At 43.3% G+C, this 13,211-nt stretch overlaps 1 protein-coding gene across 3 annotated transcripts in view; it reads right to left on the bottom strand.

The window, feature by feature from the left end:
- Nucleotides 1–394: 394 nt before the first annotated feature.
- LOC105380335 (NFX1-type zinc finger-containing protein 1) overlaps nucleotides 395–13,211 on the bottom strand; it is a 29,754-nt gene continuing 16,937 nt past the window's right edge. For all 3 annotated transcript variants that reach the window (XM_048622381.1, XM_048622380.1, XM_011549860.3), the window contains exons 15-28: nucleotides 12,105–12,251; nucleotides 11,670–11,844; nucleotides 10,261–10,403; nucleotides 9,358–9,509; nucleotides 8,085–8,274; nucleotides 7,431–7,559; nucleotides 6,758–6,859; nucleotides 5,566–5,727; nucleotides 4,653–4,896; nucleotides 3,952–4,114; nucleotides 3,461–3,572; nucleotides 2,515–2,732; nucleotides 2,007–2,290; nucleotides 395–1,822 (exon numbers count right to left, since the gene is read on the bottom strand). In XM_048622381.1, the coding sequence (XP_048478338.1) occupies nucleotides 1,071–1,822; nucleotides 2,007–2,290; nucleotides 2,515–2,732; nucleotides 3,461–3,572; nucleotides 3,952–4,114; nucleotides 4,653–4,896; nucleotides 5,566–5,727; nucleotides 6,758–6,859; nucleotides 7,431–7,559; nucleotides 8,085–8,274; nucleotides 9,358–9,509; nucleotides 10,261–10,403; nucleotides 11,670–11,844; nucleotides 12,105–12,251 (2,973 nt within the window). In that variant the 3' untranslated portion in view covers nucleotides 395–1,070. The remainder of the gene's footprint in view (nucleotides 1,823–2,006; nucleotides 2,291–2,514; nucleotides 2,733–3,460; nucleotides 3,573–3,951; nucleotides 4,115–4,652; nucleotides 4,897–5,565; nucleotides 5,728–6,757; nucleotides 6,860–7,430; nucleotides 7,560–8,084; nucleotides 8,275–9,357; nucleotides 9,510–10,260; nucleotides 10,404–11,669; nucleotides 11,845–12,104; nucleotides 12,252–13,211) is intronic.

Below are 13,211 nucleotides of genomic sequence, written 5' to 3' on the forward strand. Positions count from 1 at the left end.
AGTGGTTAAATGGTGGTAAGCCAAAAGGGGTGATCCAGCCACTAAATCTGTACCTACTTACTAATTAACGGCAAAAATAACCCTGTTAATAAAAAAATACTTGAACAATATACCTATAAGTTATATTTGGCAAATAAAATTTATGGTTACTTAAATCGAATGCTTTATTACAGTCAAACTATAAACTCCTGACATCAAAGAGTGCGATTTTGCTAAGACTTTTTATGATCATCAGTTATTTACTTACTTTTAGATAACTTACGGATTTTAACGGATTTATTTGTCCTTTAATAAATATAACAGATCGATTAAATACGATCTTAAACAATTAGTTATGATCCACTTCCGTTTTCACGACTTTATAGTTGGACTGTACTTATTTCTATTAAGGTCGCTAAACAGGCATGCATAAACAAACAATCTATATCGCCACTAAAATAATTTTATTATCTAGCAAATTCTTATACTTACTGAAAAAAAAACATACTTACAGACTTTTTTCGAAGTCGGTTAAAAATATAATTTGGAAACAAAAAACAGACTACCGGATCGGCTATAGGCTAATCTCCAGCGCTCGAAATACTAACACAAGACAAAACCACATCTGTGACGCATGTAGGTACTAGGTACCTACACTAGGAACCATTATAACTTGACCAATCAGCTCAGCTCCTTACGATCCGAATCATAAGTAAAACCTCCGTAGATAACCGCGTGGGGCAAGTTACGTGGTTACTAGAGTAGTATTTAAAAATGTGATTAACTCTTACGATTGACAATAAGTCCTTCTACGACTGTTTACCTACTGGCTAACATCGTCGCCAACGACGTATAACTGCTATGGCTACATCCACGTCAGATTACGGCCACTGGGAGCGCAACACTAGAGTCCCGGACTCTGAAACCGCCAAATAAGTGCGCTTAACTGAAGCTAGCTACAAGTCGAGCATAAAACAAAAAAAATAATCAGTAAAACAGTCAGAGAATCTCATTGCGCCATTGTCGTCTTGGTTGCAACCAACTTCAGACACACTTATCTGGCACATACTCTACCTACCTATAAACTTAAATCACAATTCGAAGTTACGCATATCATTATTAAAGTTGGACCAGGCAGGGTGTCTGGCGCCGTCCATTTCTTCCGCAAGCTCATTGTCAGCCAAGAGAGTGTGCTGCGATCCGCCAATCAGAGCGCCGCATTCATTGCATTTGCTGGTCTCCATGGCGCCCCCGCATTCACCAATGCAGTAGATGTGGCCATTGGGACACTTGAACCAATGCCCTGACTTCAGCCCAACCGCTTTCACTATCAGTTCTCTCTCTTCCTTCGTGATAATACCTGATAGATTGACGGCTTTCTGCAGTGCGGTCAAGCATTCGTGGGCCGTGTTCTCATCGTAAATGCGAGTCTTTGAAACGATAGCAGATAAGGCTGCATCATACGCTGACCTCACTTTGGGCTGATTGTTCTTAGCAGCATAAGCGCCGTTGACGGTTATTTTGTTCAGTTGAATGATCCCGTTGATTCTTTTCATTTCGTTTCCGATGTCTTGCTGGTGTTGCTGTGTGATTTTGTCCGTGTTTTTCATTAACACGACGCATATTAGATTCGTTTGGTAGTAAAATGCTGACGACAGATTCTTCGAAGTCATACCGATGTCCATGAATTTAGTGTAGGATTCGGAGAGCATGTCTAGAACGTCCAGGTAGATGGAAAACATTTGTAGCTGCGGGAGTGAGATGTTGGCTTGTCGCTTATTAATTTGTCCGATTTCTAATGACACTTTAGTGAATGCTAGCGCCCAATCCTTTACGTTTGAGTCTGTAAGTTGTAAAATAATAATATGTGTTACGAAATTTGTGTTACGAAAAAACTGTGTAAAGAATTTATACAATAGAAGTATAATGGTGGGATGAGTGTTTTTCGATTTAAATTATAATTAGAACACTCATCCATTATAATTTAAATCGAAAATACGTCTTCGTAGATAAACAGTGAGACTTACCCTCCATGATGGTCGAATGCAAGTTGGGAAATTGAAACGTGATTCCGAGTATTTCCTTCTTTTTCAATTCAATCTGTTCTTTTGTGCCGTATATTTTCTCCTTTACTGGGTTGATGTCGTTTTTGTAGGCAGCGTTTACTAAGTCCTTGTAGCGATGCGTGTTGATGATGGCCTTCCGACAGAACGGACATGACCGTATCGTGATGGAGCTCTCATCGCCCTTCATCAGATTATCAAAGTCTTCCACCTCCAATATGTGAGTGCAGTCTTGCAGTTTCACGAATCTGAAAAAAACATATTATTAAGTATAATATGTATAAATCCTAATCATAACTAATATTATAAATGCAAAAGTAACTGAGTTTGTCTGTCTGTTACCCTTTCACAACGGTACTTTCGGTATATTAGCGCCCTCGCTATGCTAAGTTAAGGCGCCTAACCGCGCATCAAGAACTAAATAAGCTTGTTTCATCCCATCCCAAACCATCTATTTAACAAGAGCACATACTTAGCTCCGTCTTCAAAGTCTTCGCCCAGAAAGTCGGTGGGGAACTCCTCTGGACGGCATGTCTTGCAGATGTCTGGACAAGGCTCCCCGCAGAGGCCTCGGCAGGGGTGTTCACAAGGCAGTTTCTTGGGGCAGGGCTGGTCGCACGGCGGCCGCGAGCAGGGCTCCCCACATTTGCGGTCGCACGCGCCGTGGACGCACCGGCGGGTGCAATTCTCCTAAGAAGGGGAGAAGGGAAATGTGTTGTGAAAAAACAGGGTTATAGGACTGGAGGGTTATTGCCGTAAATATTGCTCCGCACTCGACAAGCGAAGTGGAGGTATTGGGCTGTACCTAAAGCAAACAGCCCGCTTAGAAAACTACGTGATATATTTATAGTGACATGCAATCTCCGACATAGGTATACTCGTATGTTGGTGATACATTACAGGCACTATACCGTCAGCTAGACAAAAGTCTGCCATCAGGGATCTATGGAGCAGTGGATCTAGCCGCTGAAGGCCGCAGTACTCTAGGAGACTGGCTTAAATTAAATAAAGTGGTAGTTTAGGGTGTAGGTGGTAGTGTAGGATGTAGGTGGTAGTGTAGGGTGTAGGTGGTAGTGTAGGCTGTAGGTGGTAGTGTAGGGTGTAGGTGGTAGTGTAGGGTGTAGGTGGTAGTGTAGGGTGTAGGTGGTATTGTAGGGTGTAGGTGGTAGTGTAGGGTGTAGGTGGTAGTGTAGGGTGTAGGTGGTAGTGTAGGGTGCAGATGGTATGTAGGGTGTAGGTGGTAGTGTAGGGTGTAGGTGGTAGTGTAGGGTGTAGGTGGTAGTGTAGGGTGTAGGTGGTAGTGTAGGGTGTAGGTGGTAGTGTAGTGTGTAGGTGGTAGTGTAGGGTGTAGGTGGTAGTGTAGAGTGTAGGTGGTAGTGTAGGGTGTAGGTGGTAGTGTAGGGTGTAGGTACACTCACGGTGCACGGTGTGCAGGGGCTGCCGCAAGTCTTGTTGCACTTGGTGTGTGCACAAGCCACCTCGCAGCGTTGTCTGCACGGCGGGCACACCTGGTTGCACGGCTCCTTGCATCTGATTGAATGAATAATATGTTTTTAAATATGGAGGGACATATCACACACGTCCATCCGAACCTAGTCAATATAAAATCATTTAAAAAAAGTGTTTTAATCTCAGATCTAAATTGACATATTCTGAACGTTTCATCAACAAATGATTGTCCCGCGATTAAGAGACGTATCGTTCTATTGACGGGACAATCGACTGTTGATGAACCGTTCGGAATCTGTCAATTTAATACCTATCTGTGATAAAAAAACAAGCTTTTGCAAAAATATCTATGGATTGAGAACCTCCAATATCGAGGGACATACAAAAAATATTGTTACAGACGTATACCTACGTCCGTCCGTGGAACCTTCTTTTTCGAAATCATTCAACAACAACTCACAGGTGTCCACAGATGATGGTCTTCATACACGGCTGGGTGCAGGGGGCGTGGACCCGGCGCTGCAGGCACGCGCCGCAGTCGCCGCGGCAGCGGTGCCCGCACGCTAGAGTGACCCCGCACGGCGCCGCGCAGTGTGAGAGCAGATCGTCTGCGTCTAGCGCGCCTAGAGTGGAAAAATACCGCCAAGAGTGAGTGTAATACATAGGCTATATAGAGTAGCTTCTTAAATTGTATTATTTAGTCCGCTTTGTAAATATAAATACAGGGTATTGCAAAAATGGTATACTAAGCCGAGTTCTGGAAATTCGCAAAAAAAACATCCTGTGTAAGTAGGTGTGTGAGAGCAGATCGTCTGGATCTATCGCGCCTACAGTGGACACAAGAGTGATTGGGAGGAGAGTAGATTAGGAGCTATTAATACAAAGGCCCTTTCCCGATCGGAAACTGGTTTGCAAAATATTGGCGGCATTGCAAAAGTTGCTCACAATGAGCCGCTGAGTTAAACCCTTCATAAATGTACAAATACATACCAATTTTACAACGCCAAAACCATTTAAATTTGTATTTAAAAGGCTAGTTTACAAAATTTTACTCTTTGCTTTTGAAAAGACGTTTTTTTTCTATAGTTTTGTATTGTTCCGTAAGTATTTTAATATTTTTTATATGTGTTATCCACAGTTTGAATAACTCTATGTACCAACCTTCAACAAACAACTGGTAGCGGTTACAAGGCAGCCTGACTGCATGACCGCAGGGCGCCATGACCTTAGGTCGGTCCACAAGTTGCGTGCATGTCCGCTGATCACACGGCTGCTGGCAGCGCCGGCGGCAATCGTGGCCACACGGCAGTTTCCTAGCACACGGCGCACGGCACTTGTCTTGTGTGGCCGCGTCCTTACACTCCAGTGTTAGCTTGTGACCGCAGTCTGGGATCGTTTTCTCCACCTGTCAGGGAGAAATAATGACTTAGGTTTTAAGTTGCAGATTCTGGCCTGTTACTTTGCATCCAAATTCACACAAAGTCCGAGGTGACTTGCAAGCAACATTTGTGGTCAGGTAATAGGTCGCGAGCCGTATCACCGTTTTTGAATTACGCTCCCGGGCAATGAAAAGGTTCCATTGAGAAAAGCCCCCAATTACTCGTAAACGGAAAAGACTAGGTTAATGACGCGGTAAATATTGGTGTCGTGATGAGTCGGCATTTTGTTAGTTGGAACTTTTTCATTGCCTGTGAGTGTAGTAGGTACAATTTGCACTTAGGGTACACATCTATGATCTAGATGTGCAGGTTTCATCACAGTGTTTTCCTTCACCGAAAGAGAAGAATTATTTGCTACCTGGCAGGATCCGAACACACGGCCTCACAAATGAGAGCCGAGACGTTATCCGTTACGCCACCAGGACTCTTAAATCCAAATTCATTCAGCTGTTTTCCGTGGAAGACATCATCATCAAGCATCCATCACTAGCTTTATGCCTAGTTTCACCATAGTCTGTTAGATAGTTAACACCCCTGTTACTTTAATTATACGACATTTCCATATTCAGCGTCAAAAGCCAACAACTAATCCCTTGTTATCTCAGAGTATGATGAAACTTAGCTTTAAGGATTACCTTGACTCTGCAATCGCCGCACGGCTCAGAGCACTTGAGCTTGCAGAAGTGTCCGCAACTCAGGCTCCTGGCGCATTTCTGTCCACACGGAGGCAGGTCCGCCTCCGCCACGGAACATTCCACGGTCACGGCGTGCTTGCATGTGGGCCGCTTCTTCGCCACCTGAAATGAAAATGAAATCGTTTATTTTTCGATGTAGAATATTAGAATTACTTGTCAAAAGTCATAATCTACCACCATTTCACAAAGGCCCCGTCAATAAGGAGGAAAGAAATGGCGAAAGAAACTCCTCGAGCATCTTTTCAACTTTTTGCTTATAACTAATACAAGATAACCTGTAGACCTAGCACAGAGCGCAATTAAGACGTGACAAAAGTTTTGCATCGCACTCACTCACATCGCGCAGCCTCAAGAGCGAACGCGACGGAGATTTTTTATCACGTCTTAAATGAGCCCCGTGCTAGACCTTCTGGTGAAGACAACGATACATTCAGATACAGTGACAATAAAGAGTGCGATTTTGCTAAGACTTTATATTTATCATTGTCAGTTATTTACTTACTTTCACATACATTTTGAAAATAAAATACCGTATGGTTTTAGTTTTTTAACGGATATATTGCATCTATTAAATACGGTCATACGAAATTTGACAGATTTTGTAGGCGTTTGACAGCGCTAAACACTTGTTAAATACTGTCTAAGTTTTTGTGGTAAAGCCCTAATAGTTTTACTGTACATACAGTGTGCGAGTCACGAGTACTGTCTACTCAGGGCGAAAACTATTTGTAGGACATCTTGATCAGCGCCCCTGTCGGTAACGTTAGAAACTAATAAAACACATAGGTACAAATTTTGTGACTTGCCTATCGAATCGCGTCACAGGTTAGATAGATTTACTCAAGTATGAGTCAAGGCATTGTATAGATCATACGAGATATAAATTCGCATCAAATTACTTATCCGACAACTCTCTCAGCACAAGTTTGCTTGTGTTGGGGTCCACCAACACGCACTAGGCCTAAACCCTTCCTTCATTTTAAGGAGACCCGTGCCCCATCAGTGGGGACGTGATGGGTTGTGATGATTATTCATCTAATAAAAGTATAACAAATGGAAAATCACACAATCATAAAATTTCAGCAACTTTTTCGGATGCACAACAGTGGTTTCTGATTGCAGAGCTACTTACTTTCACTATGCATACGCCGCAGGGTTCGTGGCAGCGTAACTTGCACTGATGGTCGCCCGTACAGCCGGCATTCAGTCGCGCGCACGGCTTCTCGCATAGGTACTGAAATGATATAAAAACTCGTTGACATAAAAAAAAGATCCCGACGAATTGAGAACCTCCTCCTTTTTTTTAATTCGGTTAAAAATAAGTTTTTAAAACTGTAAACGAAAGGAGCCTGGGTGACTGATAAAAATAATAATATGAGGGGGCATCTCACACACTGCCATCCAACCCTAAGCTAGGCAGAGCCTGTAAAATGGGTATCGGATAGCTGATATATCTATACTGTATTTATTCTTATTTGGCACAAAAGGTAAACAATCTTTGTGTGTCTTTTTAATCAAATACTATTAAACAAATAAACTACAGCCAAAATAAATGGTTTAATTACGAAATCAAATCAAATCAATAAAAAGGCACTCCGCGACTGCCAAAAATCTGTGCCAAGTAAGAAAAAAACATTAAACACATATTGTACATAGATCGATACATATACAAAATACAGTAAGTATACAGAAGACCCGAGTACAAATATCTCGAGTCTTCAAACAAACGTCTACCCAGGGATCAAACCCGGGACCTTCGGCATAGCAGTACTTCACTACACGATTTGGTGGTTTTGTCGACTTACTCTTTCATGATTGGGGTCATCTCTGACGTGGCATTTCAGCCGGCACTGGTGGCCGCAAGGGTCCACGCGATACACGCACGGGACTTCGCACTTCACTGCCTCTACCGGCTTGTAGCATGACTTCGTGGCCTGGAAATATCGCACAAAGGCAGTAGATATACAGAATGAATGAATGCACCACACCCAGCCAGGAGTTACCATGTACATATCAAGGAAATCGCCGCGCCTACTGGGGGTGGTCACTTTTTAAGGGAGGAGGAATACACGTAGATAGACAGTAGATATACAGAGTAGATTTTTTCAGACCATTGATAATCTTCCGAGGAATGAGGAAGTGGTCTCAGCTCTTTTAAACCGGTGTGGTAAAAGATTGGAGACCACGAACAGGCAGCGTTGGGTCTTCCTCCGGTCCGTTGGACCTATGACTTACTATTGTATATATGTATTGTACTTATGTAAGACCCTTGCTAACACGCCCTGGTGACAGCAACGTATTATGCAAAATATGCGATAGTAAGTACATCAGACTGCAAAGAAACCTGACCCACTGTCATTAGCACTGTCATGTTTCTGTGCAGGCTAGTTTACCAACATCACTGGGCGACTATGTGACAACGTCGCCAGGCCAAGACTCGGCAGGGCTCTAATTCTCACCTCATGGTTACAATCGGGCAGGGTGACCTTGACCCTGGTGCGGCACTGGACGGCCGGGTCGGTCGGCTGCTGGTGACACGGGATCATCATCAGGTGTCCACACGGGAGCTTCTTCTCCACAGGAACTACGCAGGGGCGACACTCAGCGATGCACTTTAGCGGACACGTGTGGCCCAGTTCACAGATTATCCTGGAAGAAATTGATCAATCAAATTATTGAGTATATTTTAATTATCATCGTAGGCACAAATATATTGTACGAATGGCATCGGCAAGGTTGCGGAAGTGGTCGAGCTGCAAAAGACTGTAACAGTACACAAAAGTACTCTTTTTGTTTTAACTTTTATTGACCAAGCTGTAAGTTTGCAGTCAATTCATCATATAACCTCAAAAACCACTGGCTACTTTCTAGCTACTTTTCCACATGAAAAAAATTCTCGATCCACCGGATCATAGTATGTAATCTGGTTCTACCTTTTTTGGCATAAGATTTTTTTGCCTAATCTCGTATTGCATAGTAACGTTTGGTCAAAGTCTCGTTACGCCGAAAATCGTATGGCATAAATCTCGTTTAGTAAAAAGTTATTTCGCATAACATTGTTTAGCCTAATAATGGTATGGCCAAATCTTGAATAGCCTAATAATGCTATGGCATAGGTTTATATAAAGTAATAATATTCGTTTGGCTTTAATTTTGACGGAGCGTCTCCCTACATAGCGCAAACTGGTGCCTTGTATTGTTTCCGCTGTTTGGAAAACGCTCCGCTCCGCTTCGCTGCGCTCCGCTTTGGTTTTGATGAACATGTGCACCTAACACGCTCCTCCTCGCTTTGCTCGTCGTCGCACCTATTTTTAGGTTTCGATCTCATGGGGTTTGTAATAATTATATTGGTCGTTAACTTTCGATTTTTTGATCATACAATATCGTGATTATCGGGATGTAGGAGAAAAATACCACAATTTGTACATTTACTACATACTTATTATATTATTTATTAAGATAACATTAGGAGAAACAAGATTATACATAGGTATAGACGAACATAAATTTGAGCAAACGAAATTTAGGTGTTTAAAGATTGTGCCTAAAGAGTTTTAGACGAAACGAGCCTTATGCCACATAAGTCTTGGCAAAGTGATGGTTCGGCCAAAAAAGTTTAGACCATACGAGTTATGCGAAATGAGTTTTGGTCAATAAAGATTATGCCAGATGAGCGGAACCCATGTAATCTATACAAATCCGAGCTACAAATCTTCGGCAAACCCAAGTTACCTGTCGCACATCCTTGGGCATTTTATCTGCGTGTGGCCGCGGTCGTAGCCGTGGCATATGAGCGGACAGTCGTGTCCGCAGGGCAGGCGCGCGCTGCACTTCAACAGGCACCCGCCCTCGGGAACCTTCTGGAAGTCTTCCGCTGACGACACCTGTAATGTAGGCGGGAAGAGAGGCTGTTAGATTTGTACCACAGAGGATTTGATCATATACAATCAAAGCACAGAGGTAGACAGTAATAAGTCCATGTAATGTTGACGTGTGTGTGTATGTTAGGGCTCATTCGCGCGATCTCAAAAGAGTAAAATCAAAAGTTTTTCTTAAAAAGTGGACTTATTATTTTCTACAGCTAAGTACAGTTATGCGCGTAGGAGTATTTGACAGGTATACGATTTGAGTGCTATAGCGATATACGAGTATACGAATATACGAGTCCGTCCGCCATTGTTATATGGTTTCTTTACCTGCAAGTGCTATAATTACGTATGTAATTTACACAGTTAAATGGGTATATTATTATATAGGTACGTTTACATCCGACCTATCCTGGGCAGTCAGCAGAGCAGACCCTAACTGGCCAATATTTTCACCAGGGCGACAAACCCTAGTCCTGATGGCTTAGTGTTAGAAGAAGAAGAGGATTAGAATAATACATACGCTCACGACTGTAATCCCCGAAGGGGTAGTCAGAGGTGACTAGCAAGCGAGCCATCCGCTTAGCGCTGTACATTTGTACTCACGTGATGATCGTGAGTCTTGTCGCCTTTTTTTAATTAGTACATTGCACTTGTGATACACATCTAGAGTCTAGATGTAGAGGTTTCCTCACGATGTTTTCCAGTAACATAAGAGCGATGATATTCATCAGCCAGGAAAATAATATGGAAGTAAATACAAACTTACCTCTGTTATCTGTCCTGGGTGATTTTCACATTTAAGGAATAAAGTGGACCCTAGAGAACCTTGACGTTCCAGCACAGTTCCAATTTGAGCCCAAATTTCCGCATTTCTCTTCAGAATGTCAAAGTTTCCCAGTATGTAAAAACCTGTAAAATTTAACATTGTAAGTAGGTACCTATTTTGTTTTAACTGCCTATTTACCGATTATAAACAAGATATAGGTACATTTAAAATATTTACAGGATAACTATGAATATTTGGTGGCCCAATTTCTCTAGAAAACTATTGACGATACCGAAAAATGACGTCAGATGACGACGACCGAATGGCGTAGTGGTTAGTGACCCTGACTACTGAGCCGAAGGTCCCGGGTTCGATTCCCGGCTGGGGCAGGTATTTGTTTAAACACATATATTTGTTCTCGGGTCTGGGGTGTTGATATTTATATTTAGTATCTATCTATCTACATATGTATTTGTGTAGATATATCAGCTGTCCAACACCCATAACACAGGTTCTACCTAGCTTGGGGTCGGATGGCCGTGTGTGAGATGTCCCCACATATTATTATTATTATGTTGTGTCGTTACCATCACGGGACCATGGGGTTCCGGGCATTTGGAAGGCGTGCATGGGGCCGAAACCAACACGTAGAGGCCCGTTTGACAAAATTAATCTATATGTAATGTGACACCAACCGACGATTTTCCCTGTACATAAACTATAGAAGTAAACCCAAGGAAAACCCCCGGTTAGTGCAGGACTATTGTAGGATATGGAGAAAACTAATACAGGGTTATGGAATGGGGTGCTAAATGGACTGGGTAACTGGGACTATGGAAGGACTATGGCCCCTGCCTGACCTATATATTTCACACACGGATAAAAAGGCAGGGGGTGACTCGCACACACATTAAATGGGCCCCCCAAAACAGTCGCTAGCACATTACAGTGACGTAGCAACAAGGGGGCAACATGGCATGAGGTGCTAAGGAAGCAGAGGTATTCCACGGCTCTCAGGACAATCGCGTTATCGGTCAAGATCCCTACAAGCACCTTACTGGGTAATACATCCTTCCTCGAGTATTTCTGCTCTAGCGGTACACCACTCAAGCCAGCCAATGAAGGCAAGCAAGAGGTGGGAGATCCTGTTCCTCGTAAGTGTTCACTCTGGACAACCAATAAAGGCAAGCCAGAGATGAGGAACAGGGGTTCTCCCCGGCATCGGGTGGGTGGGGTCGCTAATGCCCAACAGCTCGCCACAAGCTGCCCTGCCGCATTATTATTATTATTATTATGAGATTAGGTATTGAATCAGTGAGAAGTTGCGTCATTTCTCGTAGTGCTAGAGTTACTAAAAATCTTTTGACTAAAAGCTAATATAGGTATAATAATGGATTCCATTTAAGTACCTTCTTTTGCTCGTGACAGCGCCACGCAAACTCTGTTGACGGTCGACAGAAACCCAATGCTGTTCCCGTCGTTGTTCCTCACGAGAGACAGCAAGATGATCTTTGACTCTTCACCCTGGTAGTTGTCCACCACTGTGATCTTCACCTTTGATAGGAATGCATACTTCGGTCGTTGCTGGAATATGAATAATAACGAAGTTAGTACAAATCTCTTAGTTAACTTATTCTTAGGGCTCAGTCTGGGGTCTGATGACCGTGTGTGAGATGCCACATACATATTTATTATTATCTCTCTCGAAAAAATATATTATATAGGCAGTTAGTTATAATACAGACCAAGATCTAACGCTAGCGTTGGAATTTCGTTCGAATCTCTGCGAACAGTGACAGTTGACGATACTCGAGAATCTTGTGATAGCAGCTGGTAACACTTACAATTCTCATGTATTTCATCTGTCCGTTGTAGGTGGCCAGTATGGTGACATCCTCCGGCGCATAGTCCTGCTGCATCAGGTAGTTCGCGAGGCTCAGCGTCAGGTCCGCCTCAGCTTCGTTGCACTTGCCCGAGTCTTCTTCGATCGCCTGCAGTGAGATAATGCATAAGATAGCCAACATCATCGGCCCGTTAACGTCAACTGATGTGTCGTTACCACTTAGGTACCACCGAACATTAGCAATTAACAATCCTTAAACAGCATCCGTCAAATCTGATATAAGTTACCTTTTATGGGTTCTAAACATGAAAGTAATAAGTACTTATTACTTCCATGGTTCTAGTCATAGAACAACGCGGACTCGGGTGTCTAATAGATGTTTGACAGGCAAGCAACGCTGCTTAAAGATTGTTAATAGCAAATGTGGCGGTTGTGGTACGGTTGCTGGACGTAGGCCTCACGCAATGCCACAGCACTTTGTCCTGGGCATTCTTCATCCAGGCACTTACGGACTGCCTTTCTAATGTCGTAGGTCAAGCGGAATGATGACAGATCCACTCGAGAACTCGTTCACCTAATCCACAGGACATCGGCTCATCAGGACATACGGTCGGCCGACCGCCACTTCAACTTGCAAAATTTAAGAGAGATTTTAAACCAGCTAATTCTATTGGCGCAACTGTACGACCACTTCAGCATACGCGCTTACACGCGTGCTACATTACGACGTGTTCGCAGTGGTGCCGTGGTAAGAGCAGCGCATAGGTATACAAGCTCAGAACTCAAAGAAGCGCGTCAAAGCACATAAAAATCCAAGCTTATTCGCCCGTATAAATACGCTAGTCTGAAACCGCTCTAAGGCTGCCTGTCCACCAGTGCGGAGTGAGGGAGTGGAGCGGAGAAATAGACCAATGAGATTGCATAAAATCTCCGCTAACGCAACTTGCGCTCCGCTCATTGGTTGATTTTTGCCCTGCTTACCGCTCCGCTACCCCGCTCCGCTAAAGCTGTGCACAGACCGGCCAAACGAACGGGTTTCGTTGACCTTCGTTGCTGCAATCTGCCCTGTTTTATATGTATGATATTATGTATGATAAATATCCATCGT

Source organism: Plutella xylostella, chromosome 8 (assembly GCF_932276165.1).
Source record: "Plutella xylostella chromosome 8, ilPluXylo3.1, whole genome shotgun sequence".
NCBI classification, from domain to species: domain Eukaryota; kingdom Metazoa; phylum Arthropoda; class Insecta; order Lepidoptera; family Plutellidae; genus Plutella; species Plutella xylostella.